A 25872-nucleotide genomic window follows, 5' to 3' on the forward strand; every position below is an offset into this window, starting at 1 on the left:
CTATCTTCGTTGCGAGGCCTTGTATGGTGGTCATTCCAGAGACGGTATCTGTCACTAAGTGTCTGGGCGAGAAAATAGCATTTGGCGGAATGGCATAAATAGCCAATCGGAATAAGCAGAGTGAGTATCTGTGCAACTGTCGCAGAGGTGTATTAGTGACGAAGTCTTGGTTTGTGTAGGTTACATTCTTCTTTCTCTCCCCTTTAGTTCACTTCGTTAGAACTGAGGTGAAATATCTTGTGAATGTTGTCCAGGTCGTTCACTAAATGTTCATATCACCAATATCTTCACGTCGTAGCACATGTCAATGGATCTTATAGATGGGGTTACGCAATATTGCAGGTGTTGTGTATATGGAGCAGTCGAGTCAATGCCGGACGTTATTCGCACCTCGGTGGGGTCTTGCGGGCCGTCAGCGCGAACGGACAATAGATTGGCAGTATTGTCAATGAGATCGATCAACGCATTCACAGCTCAGGAGACACCGCGAAGCAAAGCATCAGGAAATTCAGCTGCACACTCCACACTGACGTGTCCACCCCTCTCCATTGATCATTGATCCGTCTCGCTTTCGTCCATCTCGACAAATGGCTTCATCTTTCCGTCCGGGTGTCCAGTCCCTGCGGTGATTATCGTCGCGGCCAATTTGACCACCAACCAGTAGCTTTATATCCTATTTCTTTGTCTGTGCGATTGTCTTCTTCAGCGTTACCCTCCGTCCCCATTCGCCTGTCCACAAGTTACGATCTAACTTGTCTCCTATGAATGGCGCTCGCGACGCGTACTGCCGATATATTTAGGATAGAATGTCCAAGTCCCATCTAATCAGGTTGCCACACCTGTGCAGGAGACGGAATTAAAGACTCTTGGCTTCGCTTTCCGTAAGTCAAATAATTGATTCAAAAATGTTCCGAAGGTCTGATACCAATGCTCGTCAGTCATGCTGATACCTCGGGATGAAACAAAACCTTCGAATCCCATAACATTGAGTTCCCCTGCATCGGACGCACAATAGACAAAAGCATATCGTGTGATGGAGGCCGCGGCTCAGTAGTCATCGATAGTTGTACAGGTGGTAGATCCATCATAAGGGTCCAGCCAGTTGGTGGAGGCGTTTGACCAACGATCGCAGCAGGCATTAGCACTGGAACCCCAGAATAGTCCACGCTGGCTAGAATCGACCCCATGATGCCAGCCCTTGCAACACTAACGCGGCAATTTTCAAATGCCTTCACCAAGCCACGAATAGCATGTAGGACGGCAGGGCCTGGAGGAAAGCAAGGTTGTCCCATACACGCAATTTCGCTCTGTCTCAGATAATCGGGCCTCGACCGAGCAAAGACTCTAAACAGAGGTGCATGGAATGCTCGAGGATGAAATAGTTTGTCTCCTGAGAAATTGTTGTCTGCCTTGTCAATTCAATCACAGGCGAGATCTGCAACCTTGGACTTACTACACTTGGCAGTTGTTTCATACCAAATTACTAACAAGCGTTTTGATACCATTCCGAAATGAGGGAGGCATTGAAATGTTTGTTTCCAATCGCATTCACACAGAGGAGCTGCGGGAAACACTCCTGTAGGGTCGCAAGGTCAGACACTTTCATTAGTCCTCCTTCGGGATTCGACCAGGCTGGAAGGCTGAGATAAAGAGCGCTCTGTCCCAAGTCAGGGATAATATGAACCACTCGCGTGAGTTCCATGATCGTAATCGAGATGTCGTCCAGATTGAGAATTCCATCCTTGGACACCAAGAACAGTTGTTGTATCAGTGCCTCGGGAAAGTGGTCATACACGTCCGCAGTTTTAGCACGAGCTCTAATGATATGCTCTGGAACCCACGCCCATTCTGAGTGTGGGACTTTCATGAGAGCCAAACGAGAGAGGAGGCACTCCTGGTAATTGCTTCTGTGCGTCTAATTCATCATCGCATCCCAGAGGGATGTTCCCCGTAAACTCGTGTGGCCAGCAAATCTTGAGAGTTTCGTATGGAACAATTCCGTATTTCTTGATCGAGGCGATAGCAGTAGCCACTTCTCTCTCTGTTCCCCACTCATAATCGCCTTGGGGAGGCGGATGATAGGCCCTTATATAAATCTCTCCAGTCAGGGGCATAAAATCGTCATATTCATCAGTCACGGCGTCCATAGGGCCATTAATACTGACAAAGCAGTAGCGAGGGTTGGCAGGGTCTGTGATGTCAAATACAGTTATGCCATAATTATTAAAATTCGTACATTGGAGCCTAGCAGCAGCCAGTGCCTCACCTATGCGCGAAACCCTCGGCATGTCCGTAAAGATGAAACGAAGTGTCGATTCGGCAGTTGAGATGCAGCCCCATAGCAGTGATACTATAATGTTCTAGTGTCTGCATAAGGGTCCGCATCTGAGTGGAAGTCCATATGGTTCAACTCGGAAAGTATGGAATGAACATTGAAGGGATGTTGACATGCTCTCATAAATCGCACGACAGCTTCAAGCGCATATTTCCCTACGGGAGACCAGTAAGGACCGGCGGAAAGTGTAGGGAGTTTGAATCATTACCGTAGAGCCATTGATGATCCAGGCCGACAATGCACTGATAATGCCGATTGACACGGGCTAGGACGTAGCACTGATGCCATTGGCCCATGAGCGCCTCAAAGATTGGACTTGGGGGTATGCCACCAATGGTAGAAACCAGACAAGCATCCAGAAGTGATTAGTAAACGATTTAAACAATGTTGACAGGATATCTCACCTCAGTTCAGAGTGTTGAAATCTTGGTTTTCTTGGGAGTTATAGTGCGCTGTGGCCAACTCACAATGTGATGTTGAGCTAGCGGCGCTATATTTCCTTTCTTGGTATTCCTGCTACCAAAGTCAGTGCGCCATTGAGGCGACTGCTTATAAAAGCAGTGAAGAATTTTTCACTTTCGTCTCCCTCAGTTCAACAACGATTGACTGAGGTGAGACTACGCTTTTACCACATGTTGTGTTGTCACTCATGTATCTTCATATGCCCTAGCGTAAAACGCTAGGTAATTAGTTCTAATCTATTAGTTCAACAACGATTGACTGAGCGTAAAACGCTAGCGTAAATCCCTAACATCCTAATACAGAGTGCGCAAACTGAGGGAGAAAGAGAAAAAATGGGGCAAAAAGTTGCTGTTGAAAGGCATCGACACAATTAAATGTAAATATGTACGTGCATTGATAGGCAGAATCCCAGCCTCTACTAAAGTAGAGTGCATTGAGGGGTCTTCGTCTATCAACAAGAAAACAATCTCGACGGTGACGTCGCCAAGTCAATCCAGAAATCCAACAGCCGAAACGTTGTGCATCGCAGCACTATAGACAGGGGCACAAGCAGGTGAGTTCAAGGTCGCCACACTATGAGAGTAAGTCACCTGTCATATAATTTCGTATTTGAGCGGCTTTTGCCGACCATGAATTTCATATTGCCTGCTCTGGTGTGGTCCGGTTGTGCCTCCGTCAGCCAACATAACCAGGTCTGGCTTCATGTGCTCTGCAATATTGCCACCTAGGAAATAAACGGTGTAACTATGCTTGGGATGCTTTACATAGTACATATGATGTTCGCCTTTTTAAGCACTTTGCGCAAATGTCTACGGGACCTCATCTATCGTCGGTACATCTTCCTGCTCGTCGTTCAAATTTTGGCTGAACTAGCCCATTTATGGAGTACTTGGAAGTCCTATGCCTCGGCACCTTGGTACACTTGCACATCATTTATTGGACTGCGGAATCACAGCAGCGAGACCTCGCGCTCTCAACCAATCAGGCACAATCGATCCTTGCGCATGGATAATCACGCTGATCTATCTATTATCGAGCATCATACCGAAAAGCTTAGCGTGCGAAACTTCCTGAGTTGGACATTATGCATTGACCTTATGACCAGTTCAGTCCTTTTCCTTAGGCTCGTCCGACCCTCGCACGGACGCGGCACCCCCGATGAGAGAAATCGCCCTCGATCGGGAGCTGGGGATCGAGGTCTACAGTCTTATCACATTCACTGTCACACTTAGCGATTCAACATGTTGTGGAATAGGAGAACTTGATGACCCTCATAGAAGCACCTCTTCACATATCGTCTATATCTGATATGGTCCCTTGTCTTGGAAGCCGTTGCGCTCGAGTCAGATCCGCCTAGATCCCTGAGAAGGAGTCAGCCCTAGGACACCTATCGTTCCTCTACAGAATACTCCCAGTACGGCAATACCTGCCTTCACATTGGACCCCAGTTTCTGCTCCAATTCGACTGTGCCCGTGTTAGACTCTACAAAATGGAAGGGACCACTCACACCTTTGGAACTTCTGCTTTGTTGGCTGCGTGGATTTGCAATCACGGTTTACATAGCATGACTCCGTGCATCATTCATTCGTCAACATAACGTGGATCCCACGTAGGGGCCCCAGGTGCGCGAGGCTCAGGGTAATTTACACGCATGACCAGTCTTCTATAGGCTGGGCATCAGGCTTTTCTTCCCTCCTTTGGCGGTTAGTCCTGCCCTGATCTCATTTGAACGTCAGATCAGGGATTCTGTGTCAGTCTTCAACTTGCTCAGGCTCAAGTATTATCGGGCCTGCACACACCCGCTTCAGAGCTTGCCAAGTTCTGCGTTCTCTTCACTTCTCGCTATACATACCCCCAGGCTGAAGCTGAAGCTATTCCCGCTAAATAGAGGCTGGTAACTGCTTTCGGATCGGACCAGGTCTAATATACGAAACTATCGTGTCATCGTGGTTATGCGCACTTTTGCAACTCCACACTTGACGCTCCATGGATCAACGCGTGGCTTTGTTTTACAACACACGCGTCAACGACATTAACTTGCGCCCACTCTGTGGCATCCCACGTTTGATAAGCTCGTGCGTAGACATGGCAACCCGGAACAAGCCCGGATGATTCGTTGCCCTCGTCTCCATGCACAGCTACATGCCTTGCGCGAATCAAGGATTGAAGAAAGCTGCGACATGCTTACCTAATGTTACCCCGGCCATACCCGTACACCTCAATTCGGCAGTGTTTCCTTCTATACCACCCCAGTAATGCTTACGCACGCGAACGCGTAAGCGCACCCATATGCTCATCCCCTTCGTTCTCCGCAGGCACACATCCACAAACAGAGACCCCCTCATCTTGCTTCCGGACGCAGTACTCTAATGAACTGCCAATTTTCACATTCTTCTTCTTACACTCAGTTGAGGGATTTTTCTGGTGGATAAACCGCGCACTGAAGTGCGGCGCAGTTAGCTCAAAAAGCTTTTTATCTCAAGTAAGCTATTCGGCCATTAGGCGAGCGGAAAGTTGCTCTTGATCCTCCCCACCCACTGCACACATCCCCATCTGCGGAAGAGCAAATCTAACGCATGGCGGATGAATTTATCTAGTGCATCATTAAATGGATACAAGGGGCCAACCAACTTGCCAAAAAATCTCTCGCCTTCCTACTCCCTCAACTGATAACGGCAACGACCCCTAAGGAACTTCAGAGGCAACCATCACATATCAGCTTTTCTTGCGGCATGCCCCTCCAGGGTTTCTCATACAAGGACGGTACAGGGAACGTATACCCTCTCGTATTAATCGATACTTTTATCTCCCATTAATTTCACTCATGAAAAGAAGAAGAAAAAAGTTCAATGAATAAACCCTCACGATAAGTGACAAAGGGAGTCGTGTCTCCGTATAGTCAAATTGTGCATGAGGTCCCTTCACCCAAAGGCTGCGGGGTTTCCGCTACGTGTCTACATAAGTGCTAGTTCATGGTTTGGCTCCATCCAGGAGTGCTTCCTTCGCACATGCACACGTACACGTACCATTACGAAGGAGACTTCCTTCCTACGAAGAACACTCTCCAATCTGATCTGCAATAGTAGTCCCATTTTATTCGGATCGATAACTCACTTTTTGTCTCAACCCTGGTAATCCCCGAAGTATGCACAATTAAGCGCGCAGCAACAAACGAACGACCTTATGCCAATCAGCTACGCTAGTATACAAGCATTAGTCCCTCATTCTCTTGATCACAGATTAAATCGATTATCGATCCTTTTTTTTTTTTGCTCCCTAGGTCGGCCTCTCAAGCTCAGGACCTTCTACCAAACTTCTCCTCAATGCAATTCGAGTATATATACCGGTAGATACATATTCTATTGAAAATCGAAGAGGAAAGTGGCACATCATGCTTGAAACCGCTACTAAAGTATGCGATGATTTCTTTCTTTCTTTCTTTCAACTTTTGTACGTACGGACCTTTACTCACCACGCACACGCACTCACGGGAAGAGCGAAAAGCGTTACCCTTACCTTTTTCAAAAGTTTGATCCTGGACATCATTATTATTTGGCCAGAGGGGAATCAGTTGATAATGTGCCTAACCTGGGTCGGATTCACCACTTGTTTGTTTGTTTGTTTGTTTTTTTAATTATCGTGCAAAAGTTCAGCATTTCCTTTCTTCTTTTCTTCCCCGGCCCCCCCCTTCCTCCTTCCTTCCACTAACACGCATCTCGGCTCCAATCAACCATGCCAGTTTTCTTTCTGCACGGACGGGCCCGGACCACGACCCGACGTAACGCCAATTAATTCATGAACTTGTACTCTTTTTTTGTTTTCAATAATTAATCGTGCGGTCGCACATTATCTGCGCGCGACAAGGAAACTCTGCGCAACAAGAAAACGCACATGCTAACATGTAACTTTCGCGCGTACGACCGGCAATTGGAGCGTGTGTTTTTTTGTTTTTGTTTTTTTTTTATTTTTTTCACATTACACACTGTCGGGGCCCGCCGAAACGTACGGCGGTTGATAATGAAAACTCGAGGGGAAGGATTTCAAGCAAGGAGATCTTATCGATGGCATGGTACATACGTATGCATGCATGTACCCCGGCCCCATCAACATATGACGTGTGCCCATATTGCAGAAGTACATGTACATGCAAGCACAAGGGCCATCTAAATATAAATTCGAGTTGACGTTCGATCCAACAGCTCGATCCCAGACATCCCAAAGTAACTTTTCAGAGACTATTCTCTTCTTCGATTTCTGATTTCTTTCTTTGTACACACACCCTATGTAAACCGTACGTGTGAAGAGGCAGGTAGCAGATGTACGTCGACGTGTATGTATCACCATAATTGAAGGGCAGCAAAGGGGAGGAAAGAGTAATTACTTCTTTTCAAACAAGATCGGGAAAAAAAAACCAAACAAGAAAAGAAAAGAAAAATTAATAAATGCACACAAAAAAAACGAACGGAAAAAGATGCGGGGAAGTGAAGAAGGTGCACAAAAAAAAAAAAAAAGAAGAAAGGGCAGGAAATTAAGGAATACTATATGATAAGAGGTTGTCATTTCAGTTATCCGCCGGCGTTCTTTCTTCTCAAGGTTGGTAATTTGGAATGATAACAATGGGTCGAGGGTCAAGGCTTGGCGGCGATGAGAGCTCGATGGGAGGAGCGGAGACGAGGCTGAGTCGGAAGGGGGTACATAAGCAGAGGGGGAGGGGGAGGGGGGTGCAGGAAGGGCCAGGACGACGAATAGAATAAGTATAGGAAAGGGCCAGGGGACGGAGAACGGTTCGCGTGTATGGGTGGGGGAAGCGATTCAGCCAACACTCGTCATTAGAAGGGAAGGAAAAAAAATCCAACCCCGCATCTCAGTTTCTAAAAAAAGAAAAAAAGAAAAAAGAGAACCAATTCCTAACGATGGGAGGGGCGAGGTGAGAGAGAGCCAATTAGTCCCCTTCTTCCCACCACCACCACCATCTAACTCGAACTCAAACGAATCCCCCCGCTAACGAACGACCCCCACGCGCTTTTTTTTTTTAATATCAACTCGACTTCCAAATCAATCCCCCAACACCACTCCACCATCTCTTCCTCTCCTCTCCCCCTTCCCTCCTACACTTTCCATCCCCACCGCTGCAACAATCACATCCACCCTCGACCCCATCGACGTCCAATCTCAACCCCATCACCTCCGCAAAACTGACGTAGCCTTCCTTGGACCTTAACACGTCCGACGCAATCTTTGGGTCGAACAATGCTGCCGACGTGGGTGATGGACTTGAAGGGGAAGACGTGGAATGTGGGGAGTGATTGTGAGAGTGTGATCGTGAAGAAGAAGCAGAGTTGGAGCCAGAACTCGACAATGTCGTCGCCTGTGATTGTGCTTGCGGTTGGGATAGATAATTAGGGATCGACGAAGACGCGGGTGACGAAGAAGGTGGAGAAGGCGGCGGAGTCAGCAACTTGCCATTCACCACCGCGTTCGTACCCATCGTCAACACCTGACCCTGACTGTGTAAACTCGTTCTCCTCGACAAGGGCGAAATAGGACTCTTCCCGCCCCCAAGGCAAAATTTACTCCCCGCCGCAAAGTTGAAATGAGGAGGTGGTACAATCTCTCGTCCCTCCTCACCCTCGCTATCGCTCTCCTCATCAACGCCACGACGGCACATGTCGTTATCCCATTGGGCATGAGAACTCGAGGAACGTCGACTACTCGAACGAGAGTACGAATGTGAACGGGATCTCGAACGGTCCGACGTATTGCTTGGAGCGTTCCCATTAGGAACGAGGACCTTCAAATTCGCATTCGTCATACCCGCACGGCTTCGAACAGGACTAGGACTAGCGTTCCTACTTCTCAACCCCAACGGACTGGGAGAACTGGGTCTCGAACAAGGTGACCTCATTCCACTCATCGTGACGCCATTGAAGGGGGAATTCAAGTGGGGTTGTGTCGTCGGCTGCGAGTATGTGTACGAATGGCGCGCCTTGGGTGTTGACACCGACGTCGAGTTGGCGGAGCCGCCAGCCGGCAGCTGAGGGATACCACTTGGAGCTGTGTACGTCTGCTGCAGTAACCCTCCCAAACCGCCATCTCCATTCAAAATACTCTTGCTTGGCGAAACGGAAACCGACAAACCCGCCGCCGCACGAGAGTTTCCTTCAGTCCCACTGTACGCAATGCTCGTGAACAAATTAGGGTTAGATCCCATATCGATCGGGCGCGTAGTGGTGGTTGGCCCATATTCCTGGAACTGCCGTTTGGAGGAATGCGACTGTGGAGTGGTAGCAGGAGCACCATAACTCTGTCGTCGTCTGTGACCACCACCCACAAACGGATCGTTCACATCGACAGGTGAGGCATAGTACGTTGACTGTTGTGAAGAGGGGCCGTTTTGAGTTTGATGATGATGATGATTACGTAGCGGCATGATTCCACCCGAGACCGTCCTCTGCAATCTCGGATCGACGTTTGATGATGATGAGTAAGGGTGTTGTGAGGATGGAGCTGCTGGAGTTGGAGAAGTGGGTCGTGTTTGAGTTTGCGTATGTGATGACGTTGTTGTTGTTGTTGAGGAAGGACCGTATGAACATGAAGCGGAGCGATCGCGATCTAGAATTCACAACCCCCCGAGTGCGAGGCAAATATTTCGTCACAGCGTGTGTGCCGATGCGCAACAACGGTTGTTGAGTGACAAGAGGGGGGAGGGGGCCACATCAAGTTGATCGCAGATAATGATTTGAAGACCGGGTAGAACATGATCCATAACGGAATAAACATGATTGTTTCGGATGGAGCCCAAGTTTCACACGTAGATTGGAGGGGGAGGGGGACCGGTAAACGAAGATTTGAGTTGCGGAATTGAGAAAAGAGAAGTTTGATTTTTGATTTATGATTGAGGTGATAGGGGGAGGAGGTGAAAAGAAGAGAGATATATGTTAGTGACCGTTCAATAGGCAAGAGAGGCGCAGAAGAGAAGAGAAGAGAAGTGAGAAAAGGGCAAACGAGGAAGTGCGTATGAGGGGGCAGTGTTCTCCGTTCGTCCGTTCGTTCGTGTCAGGCATGTGGGATCGATGGGGAGGGAGTGAAATCAGTGAGTATGGGAAAAGGGGGGAGGGGATGGGGATGGTTGGGAGGGGGTATACAGGTTTGAAATAGGTTGAAAAGGATGGGTGAAACGACGAACGAGAACGAACGGGTCGAAACGGAGGTTATCGTTCAATGCATGAACTGTGAAAGGCGTGAACGCCGGAATGCTCCAAACCAAACACAACAACAACAACAAAGCACAGAAAAACAGAAACAAGAGACGAAAACTCACCCAACGTCGCTCGTAATATCTTCTCAGACCGACTTGCATGTCTCACCGTGGGCGGACGACTAGGTGAATTTGGCAAACTATTAAAACCGCCTCCAACGTTCATACTACCGCCTTCCTCGGGCCCACGACTCTCTGCACCAGCTCTGACAGTCGCATTACTACTTGTCGTACTTGTCGAAGCCATTCGAGGGACATTGGTTGAGGAAGCACCAGATCGCCTAAGACCACTTTGCCTCTCAGGCGTACCAGGAGCGGACACGGTTTGAAAGGCGTGAGGATGAGTGGGAGCGTGCAGTGAGAGGTAGGTGGATGCAGTAGCCATGTTTCTAGTGCGAGTGGGTGTTCTTGTTATACCAGCAGTGGAAGAGGTAGACAGAGAGGACGAGATGATGATGTTACTGTTGTAGTGCGCAATGGTAGAAGGAGCAGAGGGAGTACGATGATGAGAATATAACGATTGATGAGAAGGCGAGAGAGGGAGGCGCTGCTTTAAGATGGAGGAACGAGATGAAGGATGATGTAGAAGGCGAGGTGGAGACCTGCTCAAATCAAGTGCGAGAGTATTGGTAGCAGTCGTAGCAGTTGAGTTGGTGTCGTTCTTGGTTGGAGTGGAGGAAGAGGAGGAAGGAGGATTTGAGAAGGATATTGAGATAGAAGTAGAAGAAGTACTGGTAGCCTCGTTGTAATCAGGCGTAGGAAGATGGAGATAGTGGTATTCGTCGTCCCGCTTCCGACACTGCTCCTGCAGTAGCAGCTGTTGTTCTACTTCTCCCATGAAAGGCAGCTTATTGAGGAGAGGGAGGTGTGACTCGCGAAATCCTTTTTCTTTTTCCTTTCTTCACAAAAAAAAAGTATGTAAACAAAATGAACATAAATGGGAAACTAGGCCCAGAACCAACAAATGGCTCCGGCTCCACCCCGAAGATACAAATGGGAAATCACGAGAGAAGAAGGGAGGGGGGCCACACAATTGAATAGGAAAATCAAGCCGATGTATGAATGGGGAGAACTTGAGCTTTCACCAGATTTTCTTTTTTCCTAATTTTATCTATTTATTTCTCGCAGTGTGTTGAGCGAGGTCACAAACGAGAAACGTTGCACAACGTGATCACGAAGTCTTTGTGGGCTGTGCGAACTCTTCCAACCTCACAACCGCCCTCCCATGACTTACATAGGTTTCAACACACAAAAAAACACAGCCCAGAACACGTTACCTCCCACAGCACGGAAAAGGGGAAAAACCAAAACACACGTATACAACGGAAGAAATTCAATTCCAAATCAAAATCAATATTATTGAGAGGCGGTTAGTAAATTTGAAATGGACCTCTGCACATAAAACTCAATTGCAAAACTTGAGAGCACTGACACCATAAATATCGATTTGAAATACGTGGCGACGAGGAACGAGTCTCAGCAATTTTACCCCCAAAAGTAACCCCGAAAACTTTTCGCGCCATATAAGTAATAGAATTGGTCCTTTCTGAACACACACACATGATGTCGCAAAATCATCTCTTCCCTTCCACTAACTTGTTGACCTAAATCCTGATAAACGGCCTCTATCACCTTCACTGCAACAAGAAGAAGAGGAAGGAGGGGGGGAAGGAAGGCTAGCCTTCATGTCTGGAATGGAACTATGTCCCTTCTCCCTCCCCCGTTTACCCGATCCCACCGGGTACCTTACTGAAAAAATACCTCCGACCGCATGCCGCCCCTTTTCCCCCCAAACATGGAATTACGCACGCGCTTGGGACCTACATAAATGTGACGCCCCCCTCGAACCTCCAACCCTCAAATCGTAATTCAAAATCGCCAGGGGGGAAGATCCCGGGAGCCATTGTAACTCAAAAACTCGACAGCGGCCCCCCTACAAGCGCTCTATGCACGTGGAGAATTTGTTTTGCTTACATGAGCGAGATGATTCCACCCCCTTTTCCTTTTTCCCCCCTCCCTCGCATCCCCTCTTCGCCCAATTCCGGATTCACATTGGGTTAGAAACCATTCCATCATGATCGTGCGCCAACCCATTTCCATGACTAATATCATTGACTTTCCTAATTGATGTGTAAGACCCACTCAGTAAATCCCCCCAAAAATTTAAGGGTCCAGACCGATCACCAGGGGTGGGTCCGTACATGTATATTACCAGGGTGGCCCCAAAAAAAGAATTGATCCCCCTCAAATTCCTTCCCAATTAAGTCAGGTGATCGCCCCACCCCTTCCATTCAATTGTCCTGTAACATATTTCTGTGGCAACGTGACGCAACAACTTACAAACAACAAACTCCGCTGTATATTATAACGATTTTTAACGGGGGATTCATGATTGCGCAAACGATTCACCTACCGAATCTCATGAGGATAATGACTCTTTGGGGGGTGGGGAGTGGGGTTGGGTTGGGGACAACGTGTGGGTCTCTCCGACTTTGATGTGTGTGTTGTTTTGATTCGTTGTCTTGCATGCTCCTTTTTTTTTTTGCAAATTGATCCCCGGGGATGGCCCTCATTTCCAGTCCAGCCATCCGACAACGAGAGACAGAGAGATTGAACTTTTTTTTTCTGACAAACAAACCGAATTCGCACTCCCGAATTATGATTGTTTGTTTGTTTGTTTTTTTTTTTTGGCAAGGGGAAAAAGATTGTTCATGGTGTTAAGTAAGGCAGAAGCTCGGAGTCATTTATGTAATCTCGGTTCCGGAGTGGCACGGTGGTTGTCACAACAGACAATTTCACAACAACACACAACACAACACACAACACACACACACATACACGCCGTTGTCGATTATTATGTATGCATATTGGTTGTCGTCGCGATGCATATATATACATAGATTATATATGTATCGATCGTCGACGAGACGGCGGTTTCATTAACAATTTGTATATAATTTGCCTCGACTTCGCAACGGGAAGTTGGGCGAAACCAACCTATACATACATATATGTCCAACGCTATAAAATACTGGTGGGGCGGTGTTACCTCATCACACAACATCACACACCAAAAGGCAGAATCGCGTATGTTCCATTTGAACAAGCGTGGGTTGGGGGTGTGAATCTTCGCGGTAATATCCGAATCTATACATACAATAACGTTTATATGCACGTGCTGCTTTTTTTTCGGTTACCGAATCTCTCGGCCACACACACACACACAAAAAAAAAAGAGCTGATCAAACCCAAACCCCTCTCATCTCAGGTTTACATACATACTTTCAGCGCAAGCCACCGGTTCATTCGCAATATTTTTTGTGGCTTTTTTTTTCCTGCCGTCGGACTCGGGAAGGAAGGAAGGAAAAAAAGCGCTCGCGATGAACGGACGGACGGACGGGATGGGACAGTTACCCTGCAAACGATACCCGCGGATATACACTGTACTGATCATGCGCTCTCGCAACTCGATATCTCTCACCCGATTCCGATTCGTGCTATATAACGATATTCTCGGCTCCCAAGGGAGTGGTCGGCATGGATTTTTTTTTTTTTCTAATCCATGCCCGCGGTCTTTCTTCTCTCTTTCATTAAGACTTTCCAAAGTGAGGTCTAGCTTTAAGAGCTAGAGCTACTGCCAGACTTGGTGCTTCTTCGGGGGGGGGGGGGATGGGTTCTTCACTCAATCCAGAAATTCAACTTCAACACAGTACACACACACACACACACACACGTCATAAGAGAAACAACAATATCACTCCGGGCCTTACTTCCATCTTGCATGCAAATGCGTTCTCATCTAGAGTGGGTTCTTCAATTATCAACTCACCCTATCTAGACCAGCTGCGTGCATATTGCCACCGTAGTTAACTTGACGTCGTAAGGCGCTGGGGGGCTGTTACAATTGAGCCCCTAAAATCCCCTCGCCATGCATACATACATATATATATATACATTCCAGCCCCTATATCCGATGAGCGCTCCCCTACAGCCACCCGTGGCCTAGCGCACAGATACATCTATACATAACTCGGACTCTCCGATCCTTCTGGTCCTACTAAGCCACAAAAAAAAAAAGAACCTGTTTTTCTTGAATGGCCATCGACGTGCGATGGCCGCGGTATTTTACACGGCCTCGCAGACTTGCCATCTGACAAGATGAGGAATTACTACGCCGCATACGCGCATGTATGCATGCATGCATGCATAGTGGTACTCATGACCACACACATCTGGAATATGCATTCCATACTAAAGATGTGGGCCATGGCCAGGTACCCGGATGATCCTATCACAAGGGGGGCATATTCGCCCCGAAATTCTCCAGGCTTTCTGCGCACTGTTTCTCCATGCACATGCATGGACATGCACGCGCGGACCCACATGCGTTCGCTCACGGACTCAACTATGTAAAGCTTTTAGCGAACCACACACACACACTGGACCTATGTCAACTGATTACTTTATAATACTGACCTATCATCTCTCATCGATTCCCGGCTCCAGATCGAACTCTCTTGTCTATGTAACCCAATGTGACAAACTATTTTTTTTTTGATAATGGGTTCTCATCCTTCTCACGTTTACTATTAGAAACGTAAAGGGGACGTCTCAAAAAAGTGCTATCTATTGTACAAACCCTCGGCTTTCCAGCGAGGGACGAACTCGGACGTTATCTTAATGACCGATGCGGCCATTCTATTATGACGATGAGTCACGTCGTTCGTACAAGTTTTTTGCGGAGAGAGTACCGATTTGAGGGTTGGAGCCGATGATGATGATGATAATGGTTCATCATCTGTATAGCTAGCTTGACCATTTGAACCACCAGAATGAATCAAACGTCAACCCCATATGTACACCAACTTGGAGTACTACAGGTTCGAATCCCAAGTCTAGACGTATCAACCACGCCACTGTTATCTATATTCTGGACCCTTTGCCCAACGAAAATCCATGATCGTCCGTGCATACCCTGATCGACAATGTTGCATAAATCGCAGCAATCATTGTGACCCCATGACACCAGTCCCCCCCCCATCCCATTCGGTCTGTGCGTTTGATGTCAAACGATTCGCCAACGAGGGCAGATCCTGACGTAGTTGATAATCCAACAAAGGCAATTTCGAAATGCATATGTATTCGGGTCCCGGCCCCAAGGGCATTTTGTTGGGTCCTCTTCAAGCTCTTACTCTCTTCGCTGCTATGCAACCACTAGGACGCCCAGCTCACAAAGCCCCCGACTTCGGGTATGGACTGGGGCGTTCTTATGGAGATATCGGCCAGACCGATGGGATCTGTTACTACTGAATAGAGCAGGCACGCAGCAGCACGATATGATTAACACTCCACTGGCACATCGTCGTCATCCCGCGCTTGAGTTAAATTAGTCTGCAAGTTTGGAACTAGACTTCATTTACCTAAGAACCTCTCGAACACGTTCCACATCGCTCATTTCGCCAAATGACGGCACCTCCCGAGTTTGGGGGGGGGTTGGGGGAGAAACTTTGTTGCGCTTTGTTTTGGTAACTTGCATATACTTTATTGGTCATCCTGTTCTCTTGTCGAGTCCCACGTATGCTGAATATTGGACCTCACCGAGACCACAGGGGTGGCAATGAGACCTCGGAGAAGATACTGATTGGTATCCTGTACGAGAACTAAGCTGCGCCAGCAGTTCTTGTTCTTGCGGCTCTTCCGTTCATTCGGGGATAACCGTGGCATAACCTGCGCAACTGCGCAAGCTGAAATTGCGATATATGGCCAACATTTTATCGCTTGTGCCAAAAAGTAACGGCAGAACTACCTCAACTGAGTGCCCCTTCCGGATCCGATACATCCATTAGTACTTCTTTCCGTTGTTGTCCTCCTGATCCTTTGCTCAAAGTAGATCTTTTCGTTCTTCGTACCTTGGAAATTTTCTTTTTCTTTCTGCTAACACGTTTACCTGATTGACGAACAGCTGTGTTGTCACACGACCACACGGTTCATGCAGCCACAAGTTCGCAAGTACTGGTTCGTCCGTAATGAACGAAGAACTCGAACACACAACCTCATTTAAAAAGCTGGGTTAAGCAAGTAGTAGGTTCTGGACTGCACCGTTCCATGTTGGGGGGGCTGGTCTGCTTTCCATTTTCACACAGGTCCATTCTGGAAACCCTCACGGCTGGCCCATGCTTTTTTTTTTTGACCGCCACAATCGCGCTTTTGGGTCCGGAATATCGCTCCACTTCGACCCAGTAAAGAAAGTTACGTCATCCGCTATTTCTCCCCGCTTAGCTATGTAAACCAGTTGCTAACACTATCGGTCGGGACCATGCAAACGGAACGACGGAAACGTTTTTCGTCGATTATTATTATAATAACGTCAGTTTGCTCTTAGGCCCTTTCTCCCGGTTCGGTTCGGATTATTCATGTCTGCAAAACTCATACATATGTTAACGGAACAACCGGTAAATTCCACCATATAACTTGGTTGGGACGCGGCAAGTGCCCCCGCAAACTCTGGCAGGATTTACCATTCACTCTCTCCTAAAAAATGCACTTAGGTTAGGGAATTGATGGCTGGATTTGGGATTTCTGCTCTGATCAAAAAAGCTAATATCCAAACGCTCCAACTCACCTGAACGATCACGGAAGTTGCTACATAGTGTGGAGTAACAAATACTCTGTGGGAGTACTCATCTCGCTGAGAAGAACGCGACATCTATTATTGTAGCCAATAACAATAACCTTAAGCTACAGCTGTTTTCATCTTATAAGGAACCCGTATAGCTTCTAACCTGTTTACTTCTCAGCTTACGCTTGCTCATTCACTTGAATTCCGCGCTAACAGGGTTTACGGAACTTGTACATAATTCGGATAAAAAGAGTGCCTGAGGAATCGAGGACAATCTAGAACAAAAAGAAAGAAAGAAAAGTTATCGATGCTTACATTTGTAATGCGGTTGTTCCGGATATTTTGTTATCGATAAAACCGACTTTTTTCCGGCATAAACTCGTGATCTCATAGTTTATCGATCTTGTAATGGAAACTTGCGGCGGCTGTTCCAGAAAGAAAAGGTTCAACCAATCTCACCCCGTCATAAAACACACCCCCCCTCTTCACGTCTGAGTTCATCACGACTCGTCTATCAAGGGTCATCCTGTTCGAGAACGTATAGTGATCATTGGGCCGGGTACATCGGTACGAAGCGTCAGATGAGCGAGAAGGTCAAAGCCACTTGCATGCAGCACGCGCTTTTGCAGGGGTGGGCTAAATATAGGTCTTGTTTTCTTCATTGTGTTTGTGTGTTGGCGGCTTGATGATGCGTTTGCATGCAGCTGACTGGACTGTGTGCTTGGCTTCTCAGGTCGAATCCTCGACCTCGAGTTATATTTAGACTAATGATTCTAAGCAGGGGCCACTTTAGCCTTGGGGTCTCTCCCCTCCCTCTTTTCCCTTATGTAATTGTGAGGGTTATAAGAGGAACAAGTTTGCTCGCTTGCTCGCTAACGTACGCTGGGGCTACTCAAGCGGATCTTCATCGGTCATCTTGTGTTGTCTCCTCTGGTCTTTTTCTAGTTTATCGATTTCCTTGTTGCGTGCCCCTTGCTTGATTACGTTCGTTTGTTTGTTTTCCCTTTCAACATAACGTTGCGATGACGTCTACCGTGATGAATCGCTTATTGCCAGCGCTGCTAGCTTCGCCTGTCGATAGGCCCATCGTTGGGGGCCCGGGGGCGTTAAGAACACGGAATTAAGGCTCATTCGTTCGTGTTCGGTCTGGGGTTGGGGGGTTATGAGTCTATTGTTTTGATTGAGTGCGATGCATGTGTCCTCTCACCACAACCCGTTTCTCTCTTACTTGGTTCTTCTCGTGTTCTTTTTCCTACAAGATCAAAAAAGAGCCATGAGAAGTCCACGATAAGTGTGATGAACAAGGCTGTGCTGTGGTAGAGGCCATCTATCTCTCTTCAATGTTATGGTTTGGTTTGGTTTGGGGGGGGGGGGATCGGTCCATGATCACAATGATATCAAAAATATTCCCGCTTTTTTCCCAAAGAATTTCTTCATATTATATTATGTCTACTCCAAAACGACCCCATGCATGAGCGTAAGCTCAAGCTAGCAGATGATGAGCATTACTTTCTTCTTTTTTTATCCGAGTTGGCATGCCAGGGCTTGTGTGGTCGTCGGACGGGGGAAAGTACTCTCGATCTCGCGCGCGCGTATATCCCTCACTATCCTGAGATCGAGATCGGCCACATGGGGGGCATCATGCATGCACGTACATAAAGAACTGGCAACGCGCACTCGCAAATTAACACCTCCATAACATTAATGCACAAAAGCAGGGTCGCTGTTGACCGGCCCGGCTAGCGTCGCGCACCGACCCTGGTTCATGGGCTCAACTACAACTACCAAGAGTTCGACATTCGATCGTCTCTCTCTCCGAGCCTGTCCTTACTGTTCTTATGTCGCGTTCTTAATTGCGTGCCCGTAAGGGTATTGTTGTTGTTGTTGTTTTTGTTGTTTTTTTTTTTTTTGGCCGGAATGCACGACCATGATCAGGGTTGGAACTTGACCCTTGCCGGGGCTGTGTACACGCGTGTACGACACGTACGCGCGACTCCGGTTCAGGCGCGGGCTCTGTTATGTATACGGCTATGCACGTACCCCCTCCTCCGCTTCAAATCCCCTCTTCCGCTACTCTACTTCAAAGCGAGAACAAGAACCAGCTGTCATGGGGGAAATTCATATCATATCACGTCCATGCATGGGGCACGACCATGCATGCATGCAGTCCCTGGTTAAATAATTGGGCTGGGGTTGCCGTTCCGTTCCATCCACATTTCACTGTCGCTCTCAGCTAGCTAGTAAGTAGCTCATAGAAACAATAATTTCCCCATGGCATAACCATAATTAACCGCGTTTTATCCAATTTTTTTTTTTTTTTTTTGAGCCGCTCCCCTTTTTCCGCTTCTAAGTGCGAGATGCGGATCAACAGTACAGGGCCAGCTGATATCGATATCTGATATCGCGGTCATCGTTTTGCCTCGAGGTCTTGAAGGGGGGTGGGGGGGGGGGGGAGGGGCCAACACACGCCATCCATAATTACGATTAGAAACAATTCTAGGAAATCAATAACTATATCATCATGGTGATTAAGCAAGCGCTCTATCATCATGCTCGCTGGGAGGCTTACGTAGTAGTTGCGTATGTATGCGGGGGCATGCGGGCAGGGTTATATTATATTTATTTTCCTTACGCCGCCCCATGCATGTAATTGCATAACATCCACTTGAAAGAAAGTTGTTGTTGATGGGAAAACAAAGGCTCCTGCAGTGTCCTAGCAGCGCTATTCAGCTAATGCTCTCAACTTTTTATGTTAAGCTGCTACGAACTTACCACCACTACTATACTGCCATTGCATGCACTTACTACTATATACCGTAATTTACCGCATTTCCAGTATGGGCACTGATCAATCGAGCGGGCGGGCTGGCCGGTTGTTCCGGTGCAGCTCATGGAGGGCCCTCCTCCCTTTCCTTCCCCCGCGTGAATCTGGGGTTGGTACGGGTAACATTGGGTTGGGGGGGTTGGGGTATTTCAAAGTGTTTTTTTTTTTCTTCTTAGTATCCCTACTAAGGGAGATTCGGCGCTAATATCTATATATCTTTTTAGTTTATCCTGTAAATTAGTAAGTAGTAACAGCATTTATTCCCCCCCCTCCCCCTCCCCTTTAGTCAGTAGCTAGTTGTGTTGATATGCTAATTATTCTGATCACCATATAAGTCCATCACTGCTTCTGTCGGACCTGAAGCTAAGAAATCATCGTGTGGCCGCTGCGCGATACTCCAAGCCTTCTAGTGCTGGCGCCCCAGCTGCCCTGCCCTGCCCTCGAGACGTTGACGGTCGCCTAGCTAGCTAGCAGCTATATTTTCCACCATGCAATCCCATCCAAATTATATATTATAACCGGTAACCCGTGCTTTCATTGAGGTTGTCGTGTGGATTAGGGTTATTATTATTTAACTTACTCACACACACCATCTATCCGAATGCATGCACGAGTGCTCGCTGCTTTTGAAGCTAATTGGATATTTCGTGTCATACCAAGTCGTCGTCGCACCGCGATATGGATATGACTGTATGATATATACTCCATGCAAGTCTACCTTATATAGTGCTGGATCGAGCGCTCGCCTAGCTAGCAAGCAAGCAACTATATTTATAAATGCTCATGGTGCGGCGCCCTTTACACCATTTGATTTTTATTATGGCCGGCTCGAGCTAGTGCGCGGACCATATCATTTAACTAGCTAGTCATCGTTGGCTTCTGATCGACTTCGAAGCTCAAGCTTTAATATAACTTTCGAGTGTGTGGGTGGCCCGGCAATACGATGCTCCTGCTGAGTCTAGCTAGTACTATAGCATAGTGTGCTCGCCGCCTAGCAATTATGTTTTTATGTACAGTACGTATTCCGGGCGACGTTCAGAGGGCTCATTTATATTCATTTTTGGCTAGCTTGGCCAGCCGTGGTGTAGTGGATAAATTGATACCTAGTTTACTAGCCATCGCCGCTGCCGGCCACTTCAATTGACAAGTTTCGAAGCTATGAGAAAATTTTTGTGTGTGCGAGTGCAGTGCGACGCGCCAATTAAGTACCCAAGTACGTGGCCGCCAATATGATATTCCACCGCCATATAATGCTGGAACGTTCTGCATGTCTAGCGACTAGTATATTTACGCTCAGAGCGCTCGCTGGTTTTTTTTTCCCTGACATCCAACGTCTTCATCGCTGCTTCTGACAAGTTGAAATTAACTTTGCATGTTGGCCGCGGCACGCCGATATGACATTCCGAGTCCAGCACTGCCGTCTGGCGGCGGCGGCATATATATCTGTATCTGTGCTTCAGGGGCCGACGTGAGTCACCCGCCGCTCAACCGTCCCCCCCCCCCCCGGACGTGCCCCAATCCAGCCATCAACGGGGATAAGTACCCACCGCTTCGGGTTCGACATGGAATTAAGAAAAAAAATGGGGGGCTGGAGACGATTAGAATGTTAGAATGTTTACAGTAATAGCTCGCTGCTGCGCTCCGCTTAGCAACATGTTGTCCATTGCATAACACACATTTATTTGAACGACTTGCTTAATTAATTAAGCACTCTTGTTTGCCTGATGAACGCCGTCCCCCTCGTACTTACTAGTTTCTCATATCATTGGCGTCTATCACGGTCGGCCGTCCGTCTGAACTCGCTCGTGATTGTTCAAGGTGGCGGGGTTGCATTTGATATGACAAGTCAATATCATGACTGCGCTTGGATCCGACCCATTGGCGACTTGGCTGTGATAGCAGCTAAGAACAATCGTCTCAGCTTTATCGTTATCTTGCATGCCCGATGATTAGCGCCATAGTATCCGTATAGGTGTAATAGGGGGCTACTTTTACGGGGCCAAAGTCGCGCGCTGCGCACCCATTGGTATATACTCCGGCGGGCGTGTGCCTACGCGCTATTCTGGCGGTATTTTCATATGATTAGAGAGAGAGGTCTGATTGGCGGAAATAACGCGTCAATGATCATAACTGATCATCATACGGCATTTGATAGAATGCCACCTTACACTTATGCATGAGTAATACTCGAATCGTACGATGTATCAAGTAAAATGCACGATGGGATAAGGATGACAAACTTCGTCTGGACTTGGTTGTTGGCCCTTTTGTGATTTGTTTGGGTTCCTCTGGCCAAAATTAATCCCTGGAGGAGGGGTCTCCAGCCTGCATTAACGTAGACTGAATATACAAGTGATTCTTGATCGCCCTCGGAGTTAGCCTCACCGGGATGCGTATTTCACGACGCATCAGGGTTACCAATGATCTTGGTTCGGTAATATACGTATTAAGTAGTAGGAGAATACCGAGTTGTCTAGTAGGTCAATTGGGTTTCTAGTCAGTGGTGATTCTGATATGATCGGCTTTTGCGTATGTTGCCGCCCCCGAGAGACATTATAGTACAGCAGTATTAGTAAGACGTTCAAGGGTAGCCATAATGCATTGGGTTGCCGTACTAGTATGATGCATCGTTAATCCGTTGTCTCTATCTGCTTATGCGCCTGCGCGCGCAAAGTGTGTTACTTGGCTTTTGATATTTGCTGGATTTTCCCAACTCATCAATATTAGTTGAGTTTTAGCGCTGGTTTCGCCGGCTGTGTGCGCGCGGCGACTGCCCTCCCTATGTACATATAACGGATCCACCAATAAAAATTGCATAGAGACAATGCATATACTAGGAGATCCATTATTTCCCGGAGTCAGTACTCCTTTAGGTGCGGTGATATCCTTAGGAAGGAACATTGTGGCACAAGGCGCCAGAATTCGACTGGGAACAGAGAATGGTGCGCGCGGCGGATGGAATCCCCCCCTCCCCCTTCCCCTTCTTGTATATGTATGGAAGGCAGAACTGGTAATTAATGAGACCCGGCGCCACTAGCTTCCCCGAAAAAAAAAACATATTGACCATATAGTTGCGAGGGCGCACATCTAGCTGCATAGTGACTCGTTAGTAGCCGCGATCATATCTAACAGAACCACCTATAGATTATATCAGGCCAGCATTCTGATATATGCATGCATGCATGCGCATCTTTTCACATCCTTCGGCTATTGTAGTAAGCTGGCCCGCGGGGAAGGAGAAAGCCGTACACGTCTTTTCGCTAAACGAGCTTGCCAGTGGCGCCACGGGCGAGTGACAGCTAGTGGTGTTTCTTTTATGGACGGGTTTGATCGCAGGCTTGGCCGGTGGTTGTATCGGCAGCGTACAACGTGTATTCCTCAAATCCGCGCGATGCCGGATATGTGTAATAGTTCTGAACATGCACCGAGCTGATAATCTAGTACTGGATGGTGTTCCAGTCCAAAGTACGTTATCTGCCAATAAGTACGCAAGAATGTCACAGCTGTTCGTTTCCAGAGTAGGCTTGATCGTTTTTAATTGTCCATTCTTGGACGCCACTACTATTTTTTTCTTTTGGGGGGAACGGAGAGCGACGCGCGGTCATCATGTTTCACACTGGCCGGGTCCGAAGCGCATTCTCTGACAAGTTCGTCGCCGCATTCACTAGCAGAAATTGCGCGTGGCAGGCCGAATAAAGGCCTGCATGTGGGAAGCAGATAGATGACAGGTTCATACTTGACCGCCTCGTACGGGCGAATGAACATTACTGCGGCGGTGGGAGAACGATGTTCTATGACGCCACCCACATGCACACCCATTCACAGCTGCAATAACTCTGGATTGGATGCTAGTAATTAACATCATTTTGGTGAAACACTGGTCAGGGATCCCGAATGATACACACAATAGCCTGAGACATGATACTCGCATCCATTGTTGGCTCGCATCTAAATATGTAGTAACATATAGAATGTGTGGGTTGCATGAGTATGAGGTGTGTGTGTAATTTCCCTGGCTCAAAGTGGATGAGCCGAATTGCCACATATGTAAAATCACTCCCATGTCTAGCAAAGGCCGGGGATAACGACCGACATCAGGTACGTCGGCGTACTAAGCCGTCATCCCTTGGTATTGTAGATAACTGGCCTCTGGTTCGCCGAACCAAAGATCCGAAGGTAGTCGGCTTATAGCTGCGCGGCACATGCACCGCGTGTCAGTGTAATAATCACGCGCCGAGCTGCCATTCGCACACCCACGCATGCGGCTGACAGTACTCACAACTGTCTTGCGAATATATACGTGAATAGACTTGGGGAATAACTGCGCTAATATTCCTCCAATAATAAACGTGCGAGCGGCACTTTGCTGAAGCACAGTAAAAAAAAAAAAAACCTTTCCTTTTGCATAAGCACCCCAAAATCTGTATTGGGGCACGTACACGCGTCAGACAAGGAAAATGAGGGGTGTGGTCTGAATAGGTGTTATGAACAGAGCGTGGCATCAGCAGATGCATCGATGCAGTTTCCAAAGACCGATGGGCAATCATATATATCGAGCAGGCATCTCACACAGATCATCTAATATCTTGCCGAGAGTTGACTGATCTTCTTTTCAACGCGTCACTATTATGGACTGGTTTCGTTACTGGGTATTGCGCGCTTTCAGAATGAGCCTTCTTGTCTCAGGGAGGATCATCCTCCCCTCACTGGTTATCGATCCCGAGGCGTCCATGATAAGGAATTGGGTAATCGATAGTTTATCCGGTCAAATTCGGAGGTTCCATGAAGCTTCTGCTTCAATGAAGCGGCACTGCGGAAGCTCTGACGAACCTCCAGCAGCTACAGCACAACATGGAAGCACAGCTCTTCTGCCGGAGAATTCTGCATTTTTGCATTTTGCAGTTTCCTCACAATTAACGACCCATCATATGAGTTCACGAAGTACGTTGGTTCGTGTTTAAGTTGCCACACTGTCCAAGAAGTCGGTTTTGCTCAGCCACTGCAGGTACGCATGTACCTGACCCGGGGTTGATGGGAATGGAATGCCACTCTTTGCGCAGTTTCCAGGGAAATTTCAAATTTAGCGCTTTCATATAATGAAAGAAAACCAAGAAATGGAAACAGAAACTGGGGTGTCGTGCCCCATGAGGGAGGTTCCAGTTCACACACACACTGGTGTTCGGAACTTCGTTCATACGGCGGCCAATATTCCCTCTTTCTCGGTCACATTTCTTAACAAACTCCGCGGTTATTGACGATACAATATCCTGGAATGCCATGAGTTGGAGCCCTCTGAGTCAGGGCTCGTGTGGGAGGACCCTCTAATTATCATCAGAAGCAAGGCACGAGAGAATGCATGTGTTGTGCATGCAGTTGCGTGAGCACGAGAACAGTGAGAAACAAGCTTCTCCCGAATTGCCTCTTATCGTAAATGGCGACACCAATATCAGACTCAATCCGATTATCTACTTCGCGAAGTATGACGATCAATCCGTTCCTAGGAACATCATCATATACAAAAAGCCAGGATGCAGATTTTTGGTAGGTCAGGACAAATGGGAAGGTTTGGTTTTCCCAGCAAGGCTTCTGGTCCCCGAATATTCTCCGAACGCTGGAGGGGGGGGGGGTGCGACTTATCTTCGTGAAGCTCCGAAGAAGAACAGAAGGGAATTCGGTAGCAAAAGAACTGCCAGAAGGGGTTGGTTGCGGACGAAAGGAACAAAAATACCCCAAGACAAGCCAGAATCGTTATATTGGGATTCGTCCGCATACAGCGTGGTCTGTCGAATGCCAGAACCGACACACAGTGGGGATTAATGCAACCACCGGTCGCCCTTCCGATCACTCCGTCCGGACAAATAGAATAGCTAGTAACGTACTTGCAACCTCTGGTAGTTTTGATTAACAGAGGATAGTGCTTGCCTTGCCTTTCCCAGCCTTTCCCAGCGGTCAAGTCCGTGAGGAGACTGATGTTGGCCCATTCAGGTCAGTTGAATGTGCAGAGCAAATTCAGAGTGAGTGAAAAGGACAAGTATGGGTGCGATGGGCCAGTCACATCATTCTCAGTGGGAATCTGCATCGTGAAACGAATTAGTTTCACACGTTTGATGATTCCCCAAATTGGTGTTGAATCTGCACTCGAGGGGGGCAGTGAATGCGCAGAGGGTCTTCATGCGGAAGATTACATCCCCCAAATTGCACCTGGTAAGTAGGCAGTGATGCTGGGAGTCATCTTACGCAAAGGTTTAAACAGCACCTAGTCCCTCTCATCCATGAAGGCACGGGAAATATAATCCATGGAATAAACGGAATCATGAGCTGTTCTCCCGGCCAGCTCATAGCTGGGAGACCTGTTGGAAGCTATCGTACGAAT

At 47.6% G+C, this 25872-nt stretch overlaps 6 protein-coding genes across 6 annotated transcripts; 1 reads left to right on the forward strand and 5 right to left on the reverse strand.

The window, feature by feature from the left end:
- Window positions 1-655: 655 nt before the first annotated feature.
- On the reverse strand, window positions 656-2288 carry EI90DRAFT_3285271 (uncharacterized protein; the record flags this gene model as incomplete). The annotated part of the gene is made up of 6 exons (XM_039066959.1): window positions 656-881; window positions 939-1390; window positions 1454-1483; window positions 1555-1774; window positions 1842-2191; window positions 2237-2288. The coding sequence occupies 5 exons, from the start codon at window positions 2286-2288 to the stop codon at window positions 939-941; spliced, it is 1104 nt and encodes a 367-aa protein (XP_038922797.1). The 3' UTR covers window positions 656-881.
- EI90DRAFT_3032302 (uncharacterized protein) lies at window positions 2125-2866 on the reverse strand. The gene is made up of 3 exons (XM_039058381.1): window positions 2740-2866; window positions 2544-2650; window positions 2125-2490 (listed from the first exon to the last, which is right to left on the reverse strand). The coding sequence occupies exons 2-3, from the start codon at window positions 2629-2631 to the stop codon at window positions 2351-2353; spliced, it is 228 nt and encodes a 75-aa protein (XP_038922798.1). The 5' UTR covers window positions 2632-2650; window positions 2740-2866; the 3' UTR covers window positions 2125-2350.
- A 4970-nt stretch (window positions 2867-7836) lies between these two features.
- Window positions 7837-10894, reverse strand: EI90DRAFT_3116063 (uncharacterized protein; the record flags this gene model as incomplete). Its single annotated transcript, XM_039062850.1, has 2 exons — window positions 7837-9305; window positions 10120-10894. The coding sequence occupies 2 exons, from the start codon at window positions 10892-10894 to the stop codon at window positions 7837-7839; spliced, it is 2244 nt and encodes a 747-aa protein (XP_038922799.1).
- Window positions 10895-14052: 3158 nt separating this feature from the next.
- Window positions 14053-14311, reverse strand: EI90DRAFT_3032312 (uncharacterized protein). Its single transcript, XM_039058382.1, has 2 exons — window positions 14123-14311; window positions 14053-14093 (listed from the first exon to the last, which is right to left on the reverse strand). The coding sequence occupies exons 1-2, from the start codon at window positions 14258-14260 to the stop codon at window positions 14076-14078; spliced, it is 156 nt and encodes a 51-aa protein (XP_038922800.1). The 5' UTR covers window positions 14261-14311; the 3' UTR covers window positions 14053-14075.
- A 381-nt stretch (window positions 14312-14692) lies between these two features.
- Window positions 14693-15178, reverse strand: EI90DRAFT_1308394 (uncharacterized protein). The gene is made up of 2 exons (XM_039051649.1): window positions 14935-15178; window positions 14693-14862 (listed from the first exon to the last, which is right to left on the reverse strand). The coding sequence occupies exons 1-2, from the start codon at window positions 15095-15097 to the stop codon at window positions 14771-14773; spliced, it is 255 nt and encodes an 84-aa protein (XP_038922801.1). The 5' UTR covers window positions 15098-15178; the 3' UTR covers window positions 14693-14770.
- A 9478-nt stretch (window positions 15179-24656) lies between these two features.
- EI90DRAFT_1308543 (uncharacterized protein) lies at window positions 24657-25522 on the forward strand. Its single transcript, XM_039051651.1, has one exon. The coding sequence runs from the start codon at window positions 24852-24854 to the stop codon at window positions 25314-25316; it is 465 nt and encodes a 154-aa protein (XP_038922802.1). The 5' UTR covers window positions 24657-24851; the 3' UTR covers window positions 25317-25522.
- Window positions 25523-25872: the final 350 nt, after the last annotated feature.

This window comes from Cantharellus anzutake (assembly GCF_015039405.1).
Source record: "Cantharellus anzutake strain C23 chromosome Unknown EI90scaffold_3, whole genome shotgun sequence".
Taxonomy (NCBI): Eukaryota; Fungi; Basidiomycota; class Agaricomycetes; order Cantharellales; family Hydnaceae; genus Cantharellus; species Cantharellus anzutake.

Coding starts and splice junctions, on each gene's coding strand:
- EI90DRAFT_3032302 (XM_039058381.1), bottom strand. CDS start 2,631: ATGGGCCAATGGCATCAGTGCTACGTCCTAGCCCGTGTCAATCGGCAT. Junction 2,491..2,543: donor GGATCATCAATGGCTCTACG/GTAATGATTCAA, acceptor GGTCTCCCGTAG/GGAAATATGCGCTTGAAGCT.
- EI90DRAFT_1308394 (XM_039051649.1), bottom strand. CDS start 15,097: ATGGGGGGGGGACTGGTGTCATGGGGTCACAATGATTGCTGCGATTTA. Junction 14,863..14,934: donor TAGACTTGGGATTCGAACCT/GTAGTACTCCAA, acceptor TGGTCAAGCTAG/CTATACAGATGATGAACCAT.
- EI90DRAFT_1308543 (XM_039051651.1), top strand. CDS start 24,852: ATGCATGTGTTGTGCATGCAGTTGCGTGAGCACGAGAACAGTGAGAAA.
- EI90DRAFT_3032312 (XM_039058382.1), bottom strand. CDS start 14,260: ATGCATGCATGCATACATGCGCGTATGCGGCGTAGTAATTCCTCATCT.